Source organism: Propithecus coquereli, unplaced genomic scaffold, assembly GCF_000956105.1.
Source record: "Propithecus coquereli isolate 6110/MARCELLA unplaced genomic scaffold, Pcoq_1.0 Scaffold207, whole genome shotgun sequence".
In the NCBI taxonomy this organism is placed as follows: Eukaryota; Metazoa; Chordata; class Mammalia; order Primates; family Indriidae; genus Propithecus; species Propithecus coquereli.
The window spans coordinates 2,001,691-2,027,739 of NW_012145745.1; the positions used below are offsets into that span (position 1 = coordinate 2,001,691).

The 26,049-nt window shown below is 34.0% G+C and overlaps 1 protein-coding gene across 1 annotated transcript in view; it reads left to right on the forward strand.

The window, feature by feature from the left end:
- Nucleotides 1–26,049, forward strand: part of FAT4 (FAT atypical cadherin 4) — a 204,298-nt gene that overhangs the window by 78,342 nt on the left and 99,907 nt on the right. The window contains exon 2 of the mRNA XM_012644174.1: nt 24,991–25,122. Coding sequence (XP_012499628.1) covers nt 24,991–25,122 — 132 coding nt within the window. The remainder of the gene's footprint in view (nt 1–24,990; nt 25,123–26,049) is intronic.

The following is a 26,049-nucleotide window of genomic DNA, read 5'->3' on the forward strand; positions in this document are numbered from 1 at the left end:
AGTGAGTAGATTTAAGAAATAAAGGATATGAGAAAGGAGAATGGAAAATGAATATTTGTCTAGAATTAGTAGGAGAAACATTAGAATTGCCTTAACATATAAGTAGACTAGAACTTTTTCCTCTTTATTTTTAACATAGCAAGTATGTATCAAATGACACCAAATTATTTTACTATACTACTCTACAAAGCATCATCTACCCATAACAATTCTTTCAGATAATATTGATTTGAACCAATTTTTGGAAGAGCTAGGAATTAAGTATTTGCCAGACACTTTCCTAAACACTTCATATATAGTAAAGCATTTTATGTTTATAAAAATTCTGTGAAACACATCACATACTACAGATGAGGAAATGAAGACATAAAAGTTCTGGAGGGTCTTTCCCAAGGTCACACAATTTGTAACTGTCAGAAGTAGACTTGAACCCAGGTGTTCTGGTTCCAGAGTCTATACTTTAATCCAGGAAAGTAAAGGATTGTGTATGTTTTAAGCACCTACTAATGTGCTAAGAACTATGGAATGTATGAAAATATGTATGAGTCTATATTTAAATAAACATAGTTTATTTTTATTTATTCTATTTTATATAAATTTAAGGGGAACAAGTACAATTTTGTTACAAACATATATTGTGTAGTGGTGAAGTCTGGACTTTTAGTGTATCCATGACGCAACTAGCGTACGTTGTACCCATTAGGCAATTTCTCATCATCCATGCCCCGCTCACCTTCCCACTCTTCTGAATCTCCAGTGTCTATCATTTCACACTCTATATTCACATGTACACATGTTTTAGCTTTCACTTTTAAGTGAGAACATGTGGTATTTGACTTTCTGTTTCAGGGTGGTTTCACTTGAGATAATGGCCTCCAGTTCCATCCATGTTGCTACAAACGAACGATATGATTTCATTCTTTTTTATGGCTGAATAGTATTCCATTGTGTGTTTATACCACATTTCCTTTATCCAGTCATTCATTGATGGACACTTAGGTTAATTCTATATCTTTGCTATTGTCAGTAGTGCTGTAATTATCATACAAGGACAGGTATCTTTTTGATGTAGTGATTTCTTTTCCTTTGGGTGGATACCCAGTAGTGGAATTGCTGGATCAAATGGTAGTTTTACTTTTAGTTCTTTGAGAAATAATCAAATGTTTCCTGTAGAGGTTTTATATATAGTTTAAATATAAGGTCGGGGGGGGGAAGAATACATTCTGTAATTAATTTTTAAACCATATATCATAGAAAGTTAAGTTATTTTGTTGTTTAACGTCAGTTGAGTTCAATAAGAGATTGCCGAAATGAAAAAGATTCTAGTTTCTTGTAGGGGAAACTCAAGGGTGACCATTGATATTTATAATCATACATTTATAACATTCACCTTTCCTTAAGTAGCATGTAAGAAATTGCTGCAAAGCAGTGTATAGAAAAATTGGGTTTGGTGACTTTTGCCAACAAATGTGCCAATGTTTTAAATCAGGGGAAGTGTGTGGAAGCTCTACTCAGTCTCAGGTAGGCAGATATGAATAGAAAGGGAAAAGGCAATTTCCTACCTAATGGTATGGAACTCTTTAAATCTGCCAGTCCAGTTTTTTACCCCTTCTGTTTTCGTTTTTATAAGACTTTCTAAATAGGCAATTTAGTATTTGTTACTAGTTTTGAAATTATTTTTCTGGAGCCAATATGAAGTGCTAAGTATTTATAGACAGAAACTTTGGCAAAGAATATAGAGGATCTTGAAATGGTCTTTCACTGTGGTAGAAGAGCTTGAATAGACTGAAGTGCAAATCCAGATTTGTAGAGAGTAGTGTGGGTTTGTGGAAATAAGGTACATGATTGAGAAAGTCATTTTTTCCAGCACGACTACATGATTGTTCAATAGCTCTGTTTTTTATTTGACTCACTTGGAGGGAAGCTCCATAGCATTAGTAGTAAACAATTTATGTGGTTAAAATATGAAAAAGACAAAGAAAAGCAAACTAAAAAGATGTTTTAGAGTAGGATCGGAATTGAGCCAATGAGCCTGACTGGTAGAGTCTTTGGAGGGAAGCCAGGTAGTCTGTGATATTTCTCTAGTTAGGACGTGTGTGTGTGTGTGTGTGTGTGTGTGTGTGAGATAAAAAAAAATGTTAACTCTTTCTGTTGAATTTGAGACATTTCTGATTCTGAAACTCAAAACCAAATGCAAATTAAGATTTTTTAAAAGTATGATTAAAAAAATACCACATGCACACATGACATTTGGCAATGCCTTAGATCTCTCTAAAATGTCAGGATAGGAAAATATCCAAAACCTCTTTTTTTGAGAAAAAGAGAAAGTTGGATTCTAGCCAAATGCATGCTGGGGAGTTCTCTAAGACTTTCTGGAAACTGTACTTTTTAAGGCAATCATGTTTTCCATACTTTCATGGCTCCAAACATTACTTGAATGAATTTAAAGTTTCATCTATTTGTGCCTTGTTGCTGTACATCCTTTCTGACCTCAATGGTCAAGTTTCACTTTGGCGAGGTGACAAAAGAAAAATATTGTGTTTGGCACGTGCAATCTTAGAATACTTTAAGAATGAATATGCCAAGGGAGAGTCATATTATGTAGCTTGAATTATATTTTTCATGCATGATATATACATCTCCCTATGTTAGACAAATATATGTCAGCCTTTTGCTTTTTCATTAAAATAAATACCCATCAGATACTTGATATAAATATGCTGTGGTCAGAGGGCATAAGTGAGATGTGATTTCAGGTAAATAACACAAAATCAGCAGACCTCTAATAGGAACTTAATGTTTCAAATCTTATCAACATATGTTTTTTAAAAAGAAGAGAGAATAACTGTCTACAATCAGAAATGACCAAGAAGAAAAACGCCTAGCTTTCCTGCAACGATTTGGGAGATTACTATCACCTGTATTAATTAATTCATTCTGTTGTTTAATATAAATGGCAAAAGTGTTGCCATGCCATTGAGTTTTTTAAAATTCTGGTAAAATATACATAACATAAAATTTGCCATTTAAACCATTTTAAGTGTATAGTTCTGTGGCATTAAGTACATTCACACTGCTATATAACCATCACTACCAGCTACCTTCAGAATGTTTTCATCTTCCCAAACTGAAACTCTGTACCCCTTAAACACTACCTCTCCACCCCGTTCCCAGACCCCGCAACCACCATACTGCTTTCTGTTTCTATGAATTTCACTATTTTAGGTAACTTACATAAATGGAATCATACAGTATTTTTCCTTTTTGTTCCTTCTCATCTGGAGAAGATATCACTTTTTATTTTGAACTTACTTTCATTTAGATTGGACTTTTTTATATTTTTAAGTTTTTTAAGTTTTTCTTCCTTGAGGATGTGACTGTAATTTGTGTTGTGTCTGGTTCCTTGTCTTCAATTTTTGGGTGGTTTCAGGGGGCCAAAACTCTGCATGAGCTTCTTCATTATAGATAGCCTTTGTGTAATGGCTTTCTCAAATGCTGATTGTCGTCGAGATCTACTGGGCAGAAGAGCAGGCTCACTACCTTCTACAGGACTGGGATTGTGGTTGTCTCAGGAAGCTTATTTGGTTCTCCTGCACTGTTTACTTCTCACGAAAGGTTTTATATTGTGTTATGCGGTTCAACCTCCAAGCCAGTAGGTGGCACTTATAGGTAAGAGCTGGGTGCAGTAGAAGCTGACGGGTGTGTGTTTGATCTTTGTTTATTGGGAGGGGGTCTGTGTTGTCTCAGGTGATGAACTGGGCTGGGGAACGCCCAATGTCCTAAATTTCCTGCTCTGTGGGGGACAAAACTGGGAGGAACTGGACTGCCAATCTCACCCATGGAGACCACAGTGATGAGTGCAGGCTCTAGCCCTGTCGGGGGTGATGGGGGAAGCGCCTGGTAAATTGCACCTAGGTCTCCACCAGGGGCAGCAGGGAGAGGGCTGTATCAGCTCCATGTCTTAGGCCGGCAGGAATACAATCCACTTCCCTGTCATGCCCCTGTCCCAGGACTTAACGATTTTCAGTTCATTTAGACACTGTCATCTACCTTCAGGCCACAACGTCACAGAAGTTGCAGAAAAAGCCTGTCCCACAGCGCTCTGCCTAAATGGTTTGGAAGCGGAACGTCTTCCCTCAGTCCACAACAGACAGCTTTGCAGCAATCCTGTACTTCTCCGGGGAATGCTGCTGCTCTGTGTAGATGGGGAGAGGGGCCCCACCTCTCAGCACGTGTGAGTGGGTATTAGCTATGGAGTTGCTGGCGATCAGGGTCAGCCTCGCCGTAGATCCCTAGGAGAGTGTTCAGGTGCCAGCAGTGGGGAACTAGCTTAGATAATCCCCACTCCCTAGGCCCCTGGACGGCAGGCTCAGTTCCTGGTAGGACCAGACCAGAACCAGGCTGGCGCGCTTGTCCCCACAGCTATCCTGTGAACTAATAAAGGGAGAATTCACTCATTATTGAGGGGAGGGCACTAAGCCATTCCTGAAAGATCCGCCTATACGACCCAAACACCTCCCACCAGGCCCCACATTCAATATTGGGGATCAAATTTTAGCATGAGATTTGGGATGGCCAAACATCCAAACCGTATCAGCAGGCCCCTCTCTGGAGGTGAGCAGCTGCGGGGTGCGTGGTCCGCTAGCACCCCAGCCCTCAGCGGCAGGTGGAGGTCTCTGCCCTTGGGGCACATAAAAGCATCTGGCTTCCCCATCCCTCCTTGCCTGGCAACAGCAGCAGCAGTGGTAGCGGTTGCAATGGCTCGAACCTCTGGGGACTGGGCTCCCATAACGGTGCTGAGCTACAGTTGAAATGCCCTGGTGGAGCAGGGTGGTTGTGCCACAGGCCTGTCACCAGGGAGTGCAGGTCCCCTCATTGGAGGCAGGCAGCTGAGGAGCTTGTGGTCTGCTTACACTCTCATCCCTCAGCAGCGGTGGCAGTCTCTGTCCTTAGCGCATGCAAAAGCGCCCAGCTTCTCTTCTCCCTCCTGGGCCTGCTGTGTTCTTAATCTAGGATCTAGAGCTAAGAATCTCTGTTCTCATGGATTTTTTATGTAGTCAAAGATTTTTTTTAAAATTCTAAATCTGAAAGCTTTGCTATTTAAAATAAAAATAGCTTTGCTATTTTTTTTATAAAATGTTAGCTTTTTATTATATTAAAATTTAGAAACTACACAAAAGAACAAATCAGGAATGATCACCAGTAATAATTTGGTATAAGTAATTGAAATCCTTTTTTCCTATAAAAGTTGAAGTATGTTTTGTGTAATTTTCCTATAAAATTACAAAGTTGAAGCATATTTTGTGTAAAAGAGAATGATTTTATTTAAATCTATTATTTAAATTTCGATTTAGTGAAATAACAATAATTCCACGAATTGTTCAAATCAGAATTGCCATGATGTAGCTTTACATATATAAAGGAAGTCAACACGAGGAATATCTACTTTTGTTTTTATCTTCATTTTTATCTTAATTACTCTAACAGAGAGAAATTTTATCTAAAAGGAGATGTAGAAATCAGAATACGGATTAGATTTCTAAAAGAAGTATAATATTTATTACTGTGTGCCCAAAATGCTCCTACTTTAAATGAAGCTTTATTTCTAAAATTATAATCTATGTTTATATATGCATATATGTTTTTATTGAATATTTGTGTTCTGTTGGTAACAAATGAAACTTTAACAGTATACTATTCAGTAATACTAATGCTACTCTCAGCTCTCTTTTAATGAATACTGTGTGCCAGATACTATTCTATGAGCCTCATCCTTCATTTCATTTAAACATCATGACAAACAACCGTACCAGGGAAGTACTTTTATTATCTTAAAATTACTGATGAAGAAATGGGGGTACACGGAGTTTAAAAAATTTCTGGAGTCACACAGGCAAAAATGACATAGGCAGGATTTAAGCTAACTAATAGGACTATAGCATCCACACCTTTCTTTAGAAATTAATTGAGGGCAAGAAACAACCCTTCTTTAGTGTGTACTTTCAAACAGCATCTATATAAAGACAATAAATGTATTAGAAAATAGTGAGAACTGTATACATTTGATTTTAGATTATTTCTTCTTTAAATAAATTAGGATAATTGGCATATTTGTTACAAGGTGAATGTTGAGAAAAATCTCAGTTCTAATCACAGACCTCTACTAACCCTGAAATTGGGGCTACCATTCCCCAATGTTAAGTCTTTGGCCTGGGACTTGTTATTCCAAGGTATCAGATGAAATGATCTCAACAGCTTTTGCCAATTTTAAAATCCTTTTCTCACTTCTATGTTATCCCTCGTCTGTGAGTCATATAGAGCAAGTGATGGCTTCAGTCTTCTGCAAATGTTTTTCTTACATTCTTAGTTGTAAAGTGAAACTGAGTTTAATGAAATAATGTAAACCTATAGTCACATTTGAATGTCTTTGAAGTTACATCATTCCAGATTTGCTGACAAGCAAATGCCCTATTTTCAAAGTGATGAAGCATCAGTGAAAATCAGTGAGCTTGACAATATTCCATAAGAAACTACTAAAAATATTCTTTGGAAAACTCAAAAAGGGAGGTGCTATCTATAAGGAGCCAGCTTGGCTTCCAAATGAATAAGTTATATGAAATAAGATTCACTTCCTTATTCTATAGACATTAATTGCAAAAGGCTTCTTACCTATTTTTTACGAGCTTTTGCAAGATATAATTCACATGCCATAAAGTTCACCCCTTTGAAGGGTACAATTTTAGTATATTGACAGGGCAGTTCAGATTGAACCTTATTTTCTCTTTTTGCTTGTTCAAGAGCATCTCGCCCAGTAAAGTGTGCAATATTGACATTCTATCTTGCTGAATAAACCACTTAATAAATACAAGGGTATAGCAGAAGGGGCCAGATAATCCTAGCTAAACTCAGATGAAATAGCTTGTAAAAACAGAAGGAATAATTAAATATTCAGATATAAATTCTAGAAAAATACAAATAAATAATTCAAAAAATATTTATTTATAGGCTTTTTAGCATCAGATAAGTGGTAAAATAAAACATTTATTCCTTATATATCTTGAATAACTTTATGTGTAGCTTAAATTCATAGGCATACCTTGTCATCTTCAGAGCAAAATGAATTAACATTCCCGAGTTCTTTTTTTTTTCTTTTTAATAGATTATCACTCGAGAAAAGGCTGCATCATAACATTTAATGACAAAGTGTGAAATTTTCCTATAGGCCTTAGTGATTTAGCAGCTCATAAAACCAAAGAAAGGAGAGTATGATCATTATTTTAGATTCCTTCTTTGTGACTCTAAATTCTTAAGTACAGGAAGAACATTTTCACTAGCAACTTTCTTTGTCTTAAAATTTAATAGCACAACACATTTAGAAAAGCAGCTAAATTATTTCTCATGTATATGTTTGGCTGGGGCAGTTATTGCAACATAAAAGACAAACAAAGCATGAATTTTTAATTTTCTATCCTGTTTCCCCTGTGCCTCTGATGAGCTGTAGTGTTCATCTTCATGTCACTGAATGGCCATCCTTTATGTACTTGCCCAGGCCTTGGCAACCAACTTGGTGCCCTGGTGAGTGGGTTCTCTGGGGATTTGGCCTGGAAATGTGTACTTTGAAAATTCTATCCAGTAATTCTAATTTGTAAGCCTAGTTAGAAACATTGCACTAAGAATAATTAAACTCTTTCAGTTCTCTGCCCTGGGTTCAGTAGTTTTCATTAACCAAAGATATCTTTTGTAACTTGGCTCAAAAGACTTTCATGATTTTTGAGGCCATCCATAAATGCATTTAAAGGAATGCATTTAATTTCTGTTTTTAACCAATTACAAGATTTTATTAACAAACTGTTTAATGTGTAACAATTACCAGTAAGCTTTCTATTTTAGTAAGTACTTAGATTTGTAGTCACCTGCACTACATTTAAACAAACTTACCATTACCGTATATTTACCTGACATTATGTAAAACTGCATTCTTATTGTATTTGGGAACACCATTTTATATATGAAGAAGTTGAGACTTAGAAGTTTTCAAATAACTGGTTAATGGCATTAAGTCTAGAACCCAGGCAGTATAGGCATCTGTACCAAGTTCCACGCCGGTAATGGATAAGAACTTAATTTCAGCAAAATACCTGTCATACCTATTACTATTAATTCAAATTTTTTGCATATGCACTTAATTTGCAAATTTGTACTGCTTTTTAATTTGTGTAAGAACTATACATCTCCACAGGTTTTACCAAATTTATATTTTTAAATATTTAAAGTAGTGTTTTAAAACAAATAGTTTAAATTGACACTTAGCCGTGCAAGATTATATTTTTTAAAAGAATGATCTTTGCAGTATTTAAATTTGAAACAAACAGCTATTGCTGAAATAACTATGGATAAGGTCCCTGTTGATGCTATTTGAGAAAGCCATTAACTGAAACTTTGGGGGTACTCATCTTCATTTAGTGTTTCCACTCCAGATTATACCACTGCTCCTCTCTATCCTTATGCTTTATTTGCCTTACAACCAATATCTTTCTGAAACTAGACCCCAAACAAGTTAATTTTGGTTTTGCCAAGATTTGCTTAAATGTAAGCCTTTAAACACTTACAATTTAGAAAATTTGATAGACAACAGCATAGCTATTGCCAGATAAAAAACTATGCCAACTCTGCCCCACACTGCATCTGTTGATGCATTATTGGTTGCATATATTGTACTGAATTGGACATATAGACCAATGGATTTAGGATTATTTAGTCTTTTAAAATCTAAACTGTTTGCAGCAAAATATCATTGTTAGAGCCCAATATAAAGGATAGCTTTAAGAATGTCACTAGCATGTAAGTTATATAAGGGTAGAAAATATGGTTGGTTTTGTTCATTGCTATACATCCACCACTTACAACAAACACATAGTAGGTACTAATTACATATTTATTAGATAAATAAATGAAATATGATATGAAATATGAAATAGAAGCATAGTTATTTTTCAGGAAAGTAACAACATATGACACATCAGCCATTGGTAATATAAAAATGAAATGCAATTTCATGAGATTTGCTGAGATGGATACTAGTACAGAAACTTGTGTCCTAATCACAGATTAATCGTAAAACTAATTATAGTTTTATGATTTGAAAATTATAGAAAATCTAAAATTTTATCCCCAAATGGATAATTATTACTTATACTGTATTTTCTTTTTAATAAGATGATATTTGTGGTATTATAGATTTTTGTCTCCAGGAGTTTTATACATATCTTCCAATCTTTGGTTTTGCAAAATTATTTTATCATATGACTAAGATATTTGTTGTCATTCCTCCTCATCAAAACATGCAATACAATTTCTCAAATAGATACGAGCATAATTTCTAAATGTAACAACCTTCAAAATACTATCCCATAAAGTAAGAAAAATTGTGTGCTCAGTATTTACCATTGTAACATAACTTAGATTACTTTCTCAGTTACAAGTATGAAAATTTTAAATGTAGGAAGTAAACTGAATTGAAATTAAGTTTTCCTAAAGGGAAATTTTGTTGGCTATGGAGTAACTGGGAACAATATTCTCTATTGCAAAATGTTTATGAAAATAGCTTGATTTGCAACTTCACTGGTTGCCTTGTAAGTTCATCCTATACAAAAACAAAAATGCATCTTGTGAATAAGAAATGTATCTGAACAATGATCAACAGAAAATCCTTGATTAAATGAAGTATAGAAAATGATTATGGGCCCATTCCCATTGCTTTGAGTTTGCAGTTATTTGGAAGCAGAAAGCTTGTGATGCCTATGTTTTGACAAAGCATATGCTACAAAAAATTATATAACAGATTTTCTTTATTGACATAATTAAAAACATGTTAAAATGAATGAAAAATATTAATACATTAAACTAACTTTTAGAAAGTGAAACCACAGATTGTAGACCTCCCAAAGAAAGACATTGATATTTTCTAGTAAATAAGTTGTAGTTATTTAACCTTTCTCTGCACCAAATTTTGAACTTATTTCATACCTTCTATATTTTAAAGAACTAAATTCCATGCCTTTATGAAGTTTACTCTTAGGGACTTTAGGCAGGTGAAGATGGTTCCCTACTGAAAAGGTATAAATTGAAAGAAGTAAACTTTGGCTGTTGAGAACACTATTATATTAATACAATTAAGTAGCAATATTAACCAGCACAGGTCAAATCATTTTCGGCACAATGAATAGTGTATGTTGAGGTTCTTTAAAGAAGACACTTTTAAACAGAGGGATCTGCACAGTGTAATGTACAGATATCTTTAACAGTTTAAGGGAAATTTGATGTGAAAATTTGCATAATAATGTTACATATATAATAGAATATTAAAACTTACCATTAATAAAAAAAGTTGACAATGCTTAACTGTTCTTTAGTATTAGTTTAAAAAGCTAATAAAGACTATTAAAATTAAACTTTATTCTCTTATTAAAAACTATTTCCTGTTTTACTGAAAAAACAATCATAGCCTCTGAATATCTAAATACAACCAGTAGAGGAAAGCAATAGAGTTCCTGTAAAATTTATTAATATAAGCACACTGTGAGAATTCTATTAATGTAGACAGGAGAAGTGTAATGTTTCTTTTGTCTTGCTTATTCATTTTGACAGATTTGAAGTGCTTGCAATTCTGTATGAACAGGTTTCCATAAATCCCCTACATTGATATAGTTTAATTTTTATATATTTCCTGAGTGTTTAAAAATGCATTAATATCTTAAATTTCAAGGTAGAAAACCTAATTAGTAGAAGATTGCATTAAATATTTGCTTTCTTTTGGATAAACATGGGTATATATTACCTTATTTAGATATCATGAATTCATCTTTGTACTACCTGTAATTACTTATTACAGAAACATTTCAATGCCAAAAAACTAATGTTAGTAGTCAAATAGTTTTTCTAAGCAACTAAAATAAATTTGCAAATTATAGGCTATGCATTCTTAGTACTAATTATAGTCATATTAGGCCATCAATAACATAATATTAAGAGAAAACCAAGAAACTTACCCATTTAGTCAGTCTCTTGGTATTTAGAAGGGATAAAAAGCCTAATGATACAGTTGACATACATTATTGACCTGTTTATGTCCTTCTGTACTTCTCAAAGCTTATAGACTATAGTTATATTGCTATGGTCACTTTGAGTAGCTACTTGAATTTTTGATCTTTAAATAAAGGCATACCGTGAAAACATTATGGATCTGATTTCAGACCACTGCAATAAACTGAGTATCACAATAAAATGAGTCTCATATTTTTTTGGTTTTGAATTGCATATAAAGTTATTTTACGCTATACTGTAGTCTATTAAGTATGCAGTAGCATTATGTCTAAAAAAAGTACATTCCTTAATTAAAAATACATTATTGCTAAAAATTGCTAATGGTCACTTGAGCCTTCATCAAGTTGTAATCTTTTTTCTGGTGGAGGGTCTTGCCTCAATGTTGATGGCCACTGAGTGATCAGGGTGGTGGTTGCTAAAGGCTGGGCAATTTCTTAAAATAAGACAACAGTGAAGTTTGCAGCGTAGAGTGACACTTTCATGAAAGATTTCTCTGTAGCACGCAATGCTGTTTGAGAGCATTTTACTCACAGCAGAACTTCTTTCAAAACTGGAGTCAGTCCCCTTAAACCCTGCCACTGTTTTATCAACTAAGTGAATGTGATATTCTAAATGTTTTCTTGTCATTTCAATAATGTTCATAGCATCTTCGCCAGGAATAGATTCCATCTCAAGAAACCACTTTCTTTGTTCAGGATGGTGAATGAGCCTTGGCTTCAATTTAAAGTCACCAGCTGCATTAGCCCCTAAGAAGAGAAGTAGCTTGTATTTTGAAGTTGTGAAGCCAAGCATTGACATCTCCTCTCTAGCCATCAAAGTCCTAGATTACATCTTCTTCCTATATAGAGCTGACTATGTTGAAAATCTATTGTTTAGTGTGTTCACCTTTATCAATGCTCTCAGCTAGATCTTCTGGATAACTTGTTACTGCTTCTCCATCAACATTCGCTACTTCACCTTTTACTTTTGTATTATGGATATGACTTCTTTCCTTAAACCTCATGAACCAACCAACCTCTGCTAGCTTCCAACTTTTCACCTGCATCTTCCTCACCTCTCTCAGGCTGCATGGAATTGAAGAGAGTTAGAGCCTTGCTCTGGATTAGGCTTTGGCTTAAGGGAACATTGTGGCTGGTTTGATCTTCTAACCAGACCACTCAAACTTTCTCCACATCAGCAATAAGCTGTTTCGCTTTCTTATCATGTGTTCACTGGAGTAGCGCTTTGAATTTCCTTCAAGAACTTTTCCTTTGCATTCACAACTTGGCTAACTGGTGCAAGTGTTTCAACTCATCTTGGCTTTTAATATGGCTTTCTTTTTAAGTTTAATTGTTTTTTCCTTTTGTTTTAAAGTGAGAGATGTGTGACTCTTCGTCCACTTAAACACTTACAGGCCATTAAAGGGTTATTAACTGGCCTGATTTCAATATTGTTATGTCTCAGGGAATAGGGAGGCCCTAGGAGAGGGGGAGAGATGGGAGAACAGCCGATTAGTGGGGCAGTCAGAACACACACAATATTTACTGATTAAGTTCACCATCTTATTTTATAGGTGCAGTTCATGGCGCCCCAAAAAAATTATAATAGTAACCTCAAAGATCACTGTGCACAGATCACCATAACAGATATAGTAATATTAAAATAGTTTGAAATATTGTGAGAATGACCAAATGTGACACAGAGTCAGGAAGTAAGAACACACTGTTGGAAAAATGATGCCAGTAAACTTGCTGGACTCAAGGATTCCAAAAACCTTCAATTTATAAAAAGTGCAATATCTGAAGTACAATAAAATGAAGTGCAGTCAAATGAGGTCTTTCTGTCCTGTGATGTTAAACCATGTCATGAAATTCTGGACTCTAAGATTTGGAAGAAGCTGAAAGCTCAATCAATTCAACTTCTCATTTCCACTCTTAGAAAACATCTATTTAAATTAAAAAGCCTATTTTTATTTTAAAAGTGTCTATCGAAATCCTTTTAAATAAGTATAATCTAATAAAATTATTTGAATGACCAGCAGCAAAGAGTCTATCCTTATCACTGTCCAATCAGACTGACATATTTCATTGGGCACAAAAGAAATACTGTTAACACTGCTAATATGATATCATTCCTTTTTATTACTGAATACTATTCGATTGTATAGGTATACCACATTTTGTTTATCCATACATCAGTTGATGTACATTTGGGTTGTTTTTACCTTTTGTATATTTCTAATAATGCTTCTTCGAACATGTGCGTAGAAAATTTTGTGTGCATATATGTTTCATTTCTCTTGGGTAGAATTCCTAGGAATGAAATTATGGTCATGTAGTAGCTATGTTTAACATTTTGAGGAATTACCAAACTCTTTTACAAAGTGGCTGGTACCATCTTATATTCCCATATAAGAGGATTTCAATTTCTCCACATTTTCACCAATATTTGTTATTATCTTTCTTTTTGATTATGGTCATTTTTATGGATGTGAAATAATATTTTATTGTGGTTTGGATTTTCATATTCCAATTGACTAGTGATTTGAACATCTTTTCATGTGTCTATTAGCCATTCATATATCTTCTTTGGAGAGATGTCTATTCAAATTATTTGCCCATTTTTAGTTGGCTCTTTACTTTTTATTGTGGAATTATGTGAATTCTTTGTATATTCTGGATATAAGTTCTTATCTGATATTATCTGTAAATATTTTCTGTAATATTATCTGTAATATCTGTAAATATTTTCTCCCATTCTGTGGTTTGTTTTTTTTTCATTTAATGATATCCTTCAAAGCAAGAAAGGCTTCAATTTTAATGAAGTCTAAGTTACTAGTCTTTTATCACTTGTGCTTTTCCTGTTGAATTTTCATATGTTTTTCAATAGCTGTAACATGTACTATAATTTTGATTTAAGTGACTGCAGTCCTCCCAGACAGTAAATGTGAACACTGGGACTAGTCTGATTTAGTTTTGTGTCCTACACAGCAAGCAAAGGGCCTGAGGTACAGTAGGAAATCAATTAATGTTTGTTTAAGAGATTAACAGATTATTTCATGCTATTTTTCAATAAGTAAATTGGACACTATTCAGTAACAACATAATCCTTCATAAGGAATAATAATTTTTCCTATTTGAATAATTAATTTCAGAAAATTCTTGGTCATCCTCACACAAAATTCAGATACAGACTATTTCTTAAATTAAAATTCAGTGTGTATATTTAAAATATATTTCAGCGGTAACCATCAGGTAGCCAATTGTCTGATTTTATCTGGGAAAGAGCAGGATGAGTGATGAGGAACCATTGTTTTTTTGTTCTTTGTTTTTTCTGGTTCGTTTCCAGAGAACATATCTTTGTTTGAAAACTAAAATCAAGTATCCATTGATAGCATCCTACTCATAGTTACATGGTCATAAATTGAGAAAGAATGAGAGTGTACTGGAAAAAATAATCAAACCATATTATTTGGTGGGGATGGTTAGTTGTAGTCAGTAAGTATTTATAACTGGCATAGCCTTTTCCAGTACTCTGGAGAATAACTTCAAATCTTGCATCAGTGTACAAATGTTTTATTTTGCACATTTTTTTTCTTTCTATTGGGAGAATACATTTCTGTAGCAATTCAAATATTTCTTAAAAATGAAATATTAAAAATATATTTTAAGCTTTTTGTCATACTGTTATTCCACTAAAAACTTTGGTACTTTGGCGTTGACAATGAGAAATAGAAAAGAAATAACCTTCCACGCCAAAACACTTTTTGAAAGAAAATTTATTTTGTTATTTTTTAATTTTTGACGTTTAAAAAATTTTCCTCCTGTTCATTAGTGTTCACTCTGATAATCATCATGGGATCATTCTTAGGACTTTCATTAACCCATCTAATTGTAATAGTTGGTGGCTCACCAGCTCTTTATTTTGCACATAAAACACCATTCTCTTCATTTGTGTTTGCATAAGAATGAAATATACTAGTGCAGTGGACAAACTGGTTTTTACATCTTTGACTAAACGTACATTAAGTGCCTACTCTATATTAGGTATTATGCTAGAAACCAATCTGAACGTTTAATTGTTTGAAGCTCAGCAGAGAAGTAAGCTTTCTGAGATCACTGAAACAGGATTTCTAAATATAATTAAAGCACAGTTCAGTTTAAAAAAATATTTTGAAAAATGAGTTCAAGACTTTTAGAAGACATATTTTACATTTTAGATCATATGAAAATTTTATTTATTGTTGTTTATTGATGAGCTAATGCTGTTTCACATAAATTAAATTGATTATAGTTTAGAAGTAAAAAAAGAACACAAAACTCTAAAATGGGACTTTAGTTTTAAAGTTTGAGATAGTTGTTTAAAAGATACAAGGAAATATAAGCATTATAGACTAATAACCAAATGAAATAGCACAGCATAGCTATAAGTGAAAATTTTGTCTTTTTTTATCAAGTCATAGAAATTTCTCCAAAGATGAAGACTGTTATGCAAAAGTGAAATGAGGCAGAAGGATTATTTTGACGTTGCATTAATTCCATGAAAACAACCATAGCCAGGCCTCACGTTGGGCACTAGAAAGCCACTAAAGATGAAGTCTGTGCTCTCATGGGGGCTGCATTCTCTTACTGTACTTGCGCAATTATTGTTCTTTTGTAGTGTTCCCCATGGTTTTAAAAAATTATTATTATTTTCTAATTTTAAAAAAGATAATCTGATTGATTTAAGCCAGCCTATGATTCATTCCTCTTGGGTCACGTATTCCGACTCCTCCCCTAATCTTTGGATTGTAGAGGAGGAAGAGGAGCTTGATATATTTTATTTTGAATTGCTCCTTTTAACAGACAGTATTATAGTATGTTAAGTGAGATTGGGAAGTTATATAGGGTAGGACAATTTATTAATAGGCTCAGAGCAACAAAACTTACCTCACAGTACAAGACATACCACAGATCAACATACGTTGTCTTTTTCTCTTCTTTGTGCCTCTTATTTTAGACAGAATAGTAATTCATTATTTAGAACATAAAAACAGCATAAAATATTCAGTTAATGAATCCGTTGTTTTGGCTTGTGTATCTATTAGTTATTGTCACAATAATGTTGCACAATAAAGAGCTACAAAATCTCAAAGGCCCATGAAAATACACATTTATTCTCATACATTGGTGGGTAACTGTGCTTGGGCTGCTCTAGGCTAGGCTCCATTGGAAAGGCTGCTTCAGTCTGCAAATCTTTCTACTGGGATTCCTCTACTCAGTGTCTGTTGTCCTCCTTCTGCTACTAGTGGGCTAGCAAGGACAGATTGTTTGAGTCACTCTGGCAGAGTTACAAGAGAACAAGCTTTATTTGTGTCATATTTGTAAATATCCCATTGTCCAAAGCAAGTATCATGAATAAGCCCAAAGTCAAGAGGCAGGGAGAGAAATTCCACCTTTAGTGGAAGGGACTGCAAAGTTACTTACAGGGAGAGATGAAGAATTGGCACCAGTAATTCAGTCTACCACAGCTTGTACCTTTAGTACAAATCAAACAATTTTTCCGTTTTCCAACAGTCTTAATAGAAGCCTTCTCTATTTCAGAGTATCCAGTATTTATTATGCAAAAAAGAAGTGAAGGAAAAATTAGTGACATGCTTTTGTTTGTTTGCTTTATACTGAATTTTCCCTTTGATATGTGTCTACCACAGTCAGGCTAACATCTATTAAAAAGTGAACTACAGAATGCTTTTGCAGGGTGTTCGTTTTGAAGAATAGTATAAAAATTTCCATAAGTTTCATATGCAACCACACATATTTTAACATGATCTTTTATTCTGCATTTACTTTTGGGCATCCTTAAGAATCTGTTAAAATGCAGAAATTATGCAGTATTGATTTCAGGAAAAGTTGAAGTGGTTACACATGGTTGCCTTTGCCTTAAAAGAAATCCTTATTTGGTTCTAATTTGAACAATATTGAAAGCACAACAAAACTAGCTTCTTATTAAGTCACCACACATTTAGTGAGTTATGGAAAGCATTTTGTGTCAAGAATGGAGTTAACTATGTCTTATCCATACTTCTAGCCATTCTTGTCATTTCTGGCTATTCTCCAAGCCTGCCTGTTACTCATACATATTTCTTCCTAGTAAGAAATGCATCAAAATCCCAGGAACATATGCTGCTGACTGTTAGAAGAGTTTTAGTGGTGAGAGATTAATGTAATTGCTTTTGTTTGAAAAATATAATTGGTCACAGTTACATACATCTTGCTTATGTGAGAAATACATTGTTTTAAAACTCACTATGTTTAATTTTACTTTGCTTTTAAAAATGAAACTTTTTAGTTTTAGAATCTAAAATACATATGCTTCTTTCATTCCTAATATTTCAGAATACTTGGAGTAGAACAGTATATTTTTGTATAAAGTAAATGAACAGATTTCTAAATACATATAATTTAATTTAAATTTAAGGTATAAAGTTTTATATGACAAAATGCTTATTAGCCTAAAGTAAGAAGAGTATTCTAACTCCCTAATTAAATGTTACTTCATCAAATGTTATCACTATATCATATTTCTTTTACTAAAGTATTTTCTATAAAACAGTGTAGTAAAATGGTATTTAGTATATATGATTTAAATTTTCATCTTCTAGTAAAATGTAATGCTTATTCAATTTTTCTAAGTGCATAGATTTACTTTCTGATGATTTATGAAACTTCAGTAGAGTTTGGGCCCACAACAGACTTCTGTTTTCAAGATTTTGTGGTAGGGACTCTCTTGTTTTTCTCCTAATAGGTCACATCTAGTCCCTGCCAGTCTTTCATAGAGTGGAATCGTAGGTCTTTTCTCCAGTTTGAGATCTCCCATTTTCTTCAAGATTTCAGTTTCAAAATTTCAGTAATACCATCAAGATGAGACAGCACACTATTATTTCAGCCACCACAGACTCTTTTGAATTAGGTTGGTTATGCATAATAAATAAATAAATACCTAAACATATCATTCATAGAGTAAGAACAGACCTTGCATACCTACATAGTCCAAACATTACATTCCTGACATTTAGGGCATTTAAATGTAAACTGTTCTTTGTTAGGGCCTTCTCATAACTAAAATATGAGTCACTTGCAAACCATAATAGATTTTGGCTCCGCTACATGATGAAGTGTTCTGGATGTAGCGAAACATTTCACCCAGACTCACGGCAGTAGAATTCCCCGTGGTCACCCAAAATAGGGAAAGAAATGAAGAACAAAATTAAAGGAAATATGCAGACTCTGGCACCATCCCTTCATGGCAACACGGCTCTTTACTGTCGTTAAGAAATGGAAGTACTTATAGCTTAAACCCCTAAATGATAATATAAGCAGGTGTTGAATTTTTTTTCCTAATGGCTGAATTTAACTGTATACTTGATTCCCTCGTTGAAGGTCAAGTGGCAGAGTATTCCTTTGCACACACTGACACACCGAGCCTGTCACTGCATTGTGGGCAAACTCATACTCCACACTCTACACTCAGCTTGGGCAGGAAAGGTGGAGTTTTCCTTTTCAGAGCCAAAGGAAGTGACAGCTCAGGCGTAATGATTGTACTGATTCTGGTGTGCGTTTCAGTTTGGTTCATTTGCTTTCAACGTCAACTCCTCACTTGAAACTCTATATAGAACATTAAATTGTAGGTTTCCAGAGTTTTGTTTCATTCTGGCCAAGTGAAATTGTCCCGAGTGTAAGATTATATATTTTTCCTCACTGAATTTCAATAGTACTTACACATAAACTAGGGCATCATCTAGCACAGGGTTATTGGAATGACATCGTAATGGCCTATTAAGGCTAATGCACATTTGAATGAGCTCAGTTATTCTTTCGGGTTAGTCGTGCTTCTCATGGTATTTAGTGTAGCAGCTTCCGAAGTAGGGACAGGGATTGCTTAAGACCTTTTATTCCAATCTTCTAAATGAGAGATTTTCTAAACAAAGCATATAGAAGATGTTTTTCTGAAACTCTTTTAATTTTCAGTCATCATTATGCATATGAAGTTTTTGCATTTTCGTAAAATCAATAGCCCATTTGATTTCATAACATAAACATTATATATGATGGCATAAGGGACACATAATGGCAATCAGTATGATTAAATTGGTTCTAAATATCATTGTGACAGAGAACAACTTTGATTAATACTCTTTATATACCAGTAAAATATCTACTTTATTATTATATTTGCTGCACACGTAACTCTAATACAAATGTAAAAATAACCCAGATTTGCTATAAAAGTGGAAATATCTCTAAAGGAAAAGTTATGTGCTAGGCGTAGATAAGTAGTCAGAATGAGCAGGACAAATTCTTGCTTTCAAAATCTCAGAATCTAGAAGTCTCTAAACTTCTAGACTACGTCTAGAGTAGAACAATGATCTTCAGTAACCAGAGGAGATTTGCAATCACCAATTTGTGTTATATATAAATGTATTAAATCAGTGCTACAAAATATTATTTTTGAAATAAATATTTTTTGACAGAACTCCTAATTACAAGGTATATTTAAAGGCAATCTTGATGTCATTATTTTAATATATTTAGAGATAATATTTGTGAATTCTAAACTATATTTTTAGTGCGAAGCTTGTCACAATTTTTGTCGTCTTGGTCCGTGGCCTGTCAGAAACCAGGGCGTGTATCACTGCCTGAGCTCCACCACACTGCCCCACCTGGGTCCATGGAAAATTGTCTTTCATGAAACCAGTCCCTGGTGCAAAAAAGGTTGGGGACCACTGGTCTAGGTGATAGTATTATGTAAGGAATTTAGTATGGCAGTGTCGGTTTCACATAATAAAAAGTCAATAATGTAAATAATTATCATTGCCACTAAACGAAGCAAATAATCAAGCACTATTTGCCTTGATGCATCAGATCTTACTATTTTACAGTTCCTGTACTTCCTGTCTATCCTGCCAAGTATTTAAATATCAGTCATTTCTGAAAATGACTATTTACAGGTTGCATTTTTTAAAAAAGAAACCTTTTTGTAGACATTTTAAAAGCAATCACTTTCATTGATATCTACAGAGAATTTAACTAAATTATCGTTATTTGTAATATATACCCATGACCTTCCTGGTGAATGACTAATAGTCTTCCAGTGAGACTGATAAGGCAAACACTCAGATTATTTTCTTTTAGTGTGAATGTAAAATAACCTAAAAATGGACAAGAATGTGCATATAATAGTGTTGGTAAAGCAGCCCATCAAATATTAATTTTCTCAAAAATCATTTTCTTGTTGCTGACATCAAATGCATATTTTATATGAAAGATCATTGTCTTTGTGCAAAGATCAGAGGCATTGTGGTCTTAGGCACATCACTCAGCTTGCTTCCCAGGTCTGGCTCTCCGTATAAATCCCTGGAAAAATCAATGGGCTGGAGTTAGGAGATCTAAAATTTTTTTTCTTAGACAAATCACTTGAAACTTCAATGTCTTGATTTTGATTCTCTGTAACATAAGAGAGATGGACTTAATGATATTTAAGATTCCTTCAAAAATATTAATATTTCTAATTGCAAATGAATGGATTTCTGAACTTTTAGTGTACTGTATAAATCCTACAGTCTCCCAAATTAAAAGAAAATATATTATTTTTGATTCTCATTTAAAAACCATTCTATATAGGTTGCAAGAAGGATGTGAATTAAAATGCTTTAGAGTTTTTTTCATCTACTTCATTAAGAACCATTTTATTGAACTTGCACAGAGGTTATGCATTTAAGAATGTGTTTTTAATTGTGGTTGAGGTGGTGACCACAGGGCAATTACCAGTTTATTAACTGAGGAATGTACTCATCATGGACTTTGCTATTTTAGTCAATTCCTTAAACTTGCATATAATATTTTACTTTCATAATATCAATTTAAGTCAGTGAAATATCATGTTTTATGGTGAGATCTAGTTTTATAGTTAGAATAATGGTTTGATGATTGTTATTGTTAAATAGTGATTATGTAGTTATATGCTGATATATTTACTTAAAGAATTAAAAAACAAATCTCTAAGATAATAATATCCTTCTTGAGTCAGTGCAAAATAAAATGATAGACTGTATATTACATAAAAAAATTAAAAGAGAAAAGCATTGTAAATTTTATAGCACTATTCCCATAGTGTTATTTTTAGTTTTTTAATATCCATTTGACTATTCAGCAAGCTGAATACCAGGGACTTTATTTCTTTAGCATAAAGTGGTTTGGTAACAATATTTAAAGCTGTATTTTTAATTTAACATTACCTTTATAAAACTACCAAAAGACAGACCATTTTTGAACTAATTGGTCATTAGCTCCCTCAATCTCTGTCATCTTTTTATCTCTAAATAAAATTATTTTATTTACCAGGTTTCACTGTCTAGGGAGCAGGCATCTTAGTCAAGAAAGTTATTATTCTAAAGGTCCCCAAATGGTAACAATAGTCCTGGAAGTAGACAAAACCTGTGGTTCAACCATTAGCTGCAGCTGATGTATTTGTTAGGCGTAAGTCAAACACAAACCTACCAAATGCCCTTGTAACTGCAGCAGTGAAACCACAAATGTTCCTTAAGGGCCAAATATCTATGCCCAATAGTCAACATGTGATAGGCATGCATAAAATATGAGAGTGCCTTATCTTAACAGGGTAATGTTTCTTTCATCTTTGAAGAGCATTTTTCACAAACTTTCAGAGTTGATACCTTAAAGTTGTCCCCAACTTAAGTTATAAAAGCTGTTGGCAATATGTGTTTTCTTTTTATTTAAAATATAGCAACTTCATGAAGAAAACTTCTGAGTTTGAAATGTGATTTTTTTTTTGCAAAATGAACATTCAAATGATATTATTTTACTTCTGGTCTAAACCAATGTAAAGATCAATGTAGGCCAGGCGCGGTGACTCACGCCTGTAATCCTAGCACTCTGGGAGGCCGAGGTGGGCGGATTGTTTGAGCTCAGGAGTTCAAGATGAGCCTGAGCAAGAGCGAGACCCTGTCTCTACTAAAAATAGAAAGAAATTAATTGGACAAGTAAAAATATATAGAAAAAATGAGCCGGGCATGGTGGCGCATGCCTGTAGTCCCAGCTACTCGGGAGGCTGAGGCAGAAGGATCGCTTGAGCCCAGGAGTTTGAGGTTGCTGTGAGCTAGGCTGACACCATGGCACTCTAGCATGGGCAAAAGAGTGAGACTCTGTCTCAAAAAAAAAAAAAAGAGATAAATGTAAAACACCAAATGGGCCATGCTAGCACTAAAAGCTTAGCTATGCAGTAGTGTTTGGTTTGTCTTTTAAAAGAATAGAATGTATTTTGCAACATATACATTTTTTAGTTTTAGAATAATGTTGTAGATTATTTTAAGATCTCAGAATTTTAAAGTAAACTGCTAATAGCCATTGTCTGTATTCTTTAAAATGACCCTATTTGTATAGAAAGAAAGGGTTCTATAATACATTATAATGTCTTAATTATTGTTTCCAGATATCTTCTCTAAACTTTTAATATTTGATTCCTGTTTTGTATGATAACATTTTAAAACAAATCATACCAAATCTCAGTCCAAAGAGAGCATAGTAATGGTTGGTATCAGATCCAAGAGAGTGAGCCAAGGACATGTTAGGATCTGGAATCATCAGGAAAAATGGTAACAGCCAACAGCAAGAGGTAAAGCAGCTCAAAAAATTATACATGGTGTGAGGGACAAGCTTCTTGGAATAAAGATGTCAACAATATATTTTCCCAGGGATAAATGTAAATGCTCCTATTTAAAAATATTTTATTAACATATTTCACCTATTTTCTGCAATGGATGCTGACCTGTCTTATTTTCTTTCATATTTTAGTGACTAACACATAACCTGTTATGTGATAGATTCTAAAATATTGAATAAATGTTAGACTGAGTGATCACAGCATAGGCACATGGGTCCACAATCTTGCAATTCTTTGTAGATAGAAAGATCTACATTAGGGATTAGGATAAGTGAAGGGATTGCAGGACAACATTTTCCTATGCTGAGATCAGATTCCAGAATCACTTATTCTTAAATCATCAATTTTTAACCTTTTCAGTCTTTGGAAATATATATATATATAAGCTCTTCCTACACAAACACTTAGTACACATTCAATATGTGCCAGAGATGAACAACAGATTATATTGATTGAATCTGGTTGTGGGACTAGAATTCTTATTGATTGAATACTTTTTCTCATAGCCTCTCTCTGGCTCTAAAGAACCTCCTGGGTCTGCCAGGACAGCTTAAAATCCAAGATCTTGACACCTCTCTGTGCCAGGAACTGCACAAAGCACTTTCTTAACCTATATCATCAAAGTTGAGTCTTCATAAAATGCTCTAAGACACATATTATTATCCTGATTTTAAGATGAAGGACTGAGGCTAAGAAAAATTAAGTGCCCAAGTTCATCCAGCTAATAAGTGGCAGATTGGAATTTGAACTCTGATGTCTCTAATTCTAAAACCCATGAAAGTTGGAAATGATTCTAATAGAATGCAGTTGTGGCTATTGTGGGTCTTTTCTTAAAGGAAGTGGTGTAGATAATGATTGTTGCTAGCTTAAATCAGAAGTAGCAGATTTCCAACTTCTGAGATTCCCTGTCTTAACCATTCCCCGGAGTCATTTGAAGCATTTACTCTATAATCGTAACTCTCCTGCTAAAAGTTGGAACTAGAGGTGTAACAATTATTTAGTACTTAATTTTGTGTATTATTTTCTGGGGTTTTCTCTTTTTATCAATTTCTAATTCATTTGTTTGTCTAGCTCTCCTACATTTCCCACTCATTCAAGTATTCAAATGTATTCTTTGACTCATGTCAAAGAATAATGACAATTCCACATATTACCTCTCCCTCTCCCCTCAACTTCTTATCCCTACCCCCCCGAAAGGAGAAAAACTGAAACTCTTTTGCTCTCCAACTCTCCTCATATCCACCCTCATCACTCTTGGATCTGATGGAGTTTTTGCAGCATAATTCTAAAAGATGACATTCTATCTGATGAGAAAAAAATGCCCTGGTTATATTCTAGCTAAATGGATGGGTGGGTTTTTCTCCATGACTTAATTTTGTGATCCGTCTGGGGAAGCTTTCAGTTTTACTGGCAGCTGTCTTCTTTTTTCTAATCAGAACATCAGCTTTTAGCACCTCGCTCAAAAGACAAAATGCGGGGTTTGAAGTTATTATTTAGACTTCACAAATCCTTTAAACAATTTTTCATAGGTAGGGAAACAAACAAGAACCCTGGCTAGGATCTTTCAAACAAAACTGTTAATATCTGCAACCTATATAACATGACAACTGTGATCATTTGGTTTCAATCACAAATAAAAAGTGCTAATAGGAGTGGAAATAAAAAGAGAAGATGTGTGTGTTTTTCTTCCCTGAAAGGTTGAGGATTGACTTTACAGGGAGAAATTCTGAGTGTTTCTTAAAACAACATGATAACTTCTTTATTTCCCCTAGATATTAGTTGCCAATATGTAAACATTTCAGGAAGAAATTTTACACCACTTCATCTACATGTCAGATGGCATTTAATGATTGAATGACAGATGGTTCCAATCCTTGGCAGTTCCTCACTGATGTGCATATCTAGGGATTAAAATGACAAGTGATCAGTGACTTTTCTTGTATAAACTCCATGGCAATTATTTAAAATCAATCACTATCGAAAAGTCAAACAATCTTAGCTTCCACTTTATGTTTTCCCACAAAAATTTCACAACTTTCCCTAGGAGTAGTTTCTGTCGTTTGGATGTTTTATGCAAAGGTTCAGATTCATTTTGGTAGTCTTAGTTGCATGGGTTCTTGGTATGCATTTTAATTGGTATCTTGCAGGCACATGGTGGTATTCATGCATTGTTTGTTTCTCTCTTTGTAGGTAGAAATAACACTTCAGGATATCAATGACAATCCACCTGTATTTCCAACGGACATGCTGGATCTCACTGTAGAGGAGAACATTGGAGATGGCTCTAAGATTATGCAACTGACAGCTATGGATGCTGACGAGGTAGCTCAGAACATGCCTCTGAATTTTTAAAACCAAGTGCTGCAGTGATTTATCAAATGTTTAGATATGTTGACAACTTTAATTACCCAATAATCAAGGTTAAGCATTGTGTGCTCCTTTCCAAAGAATATTGATTCTTGACATGTGATGTAAGAATGTTAAGATAGAGACTATCAATAGGTAATTTTCCTTTTGTTGGGAATCCGCAACTCAGTTAATTGCTGATTGCATTTTAGATTTCTTAGCCAAATTATTTTATTTTCTCAAATAATAAAATATCTAAAGACATACCTCTTTTTATACCTTTATTATCCCAATTTGCTATCTTATAACAGCTAAGGATTGATTTATATTTGTAATTCTAACAAGCAAATAATTTAAAATTACAGAATTTTAAGGTTATCTTACAATTTCTCATTTACTTTGCACACATATACACACATATATCCTTAAAAAACAAAATACATAGTTCAACAATATCCTCACATATTTTTAGGATATTATCTTGTCAAGCTAATGCCTTTTCAATTCCTTTAATAAACAGAAATTTCATGCGTACTGGTGAATGTGAAATTTGGGGTCATAATTTTTTTAATACATTTATGGAGTATAAATGTAATTTTGTTATATGCATAAGATTATGTAATGGTGAAGTCAGGGCTTTTAGGGTACCCATCACCCAAATCACATGCATTGTATTGATTAAGTAATCTCTCATCATCTACCCCTCTCCCACTCCCGCACCCTTCTAAATCTCCTTTGTTTGCCATTCCACACTCTACATCCATGTGTACACATTATTTAGCTCCCACTTATAAAGGAGAATTTGCAGTATTTGTCCTTCTGTTTCTGACTTATTTCACTTAAGATAATGGCCTCCAGTTCCATTCATGTTGCTGCAAAGGACACAATTTCATTCTTTTTATA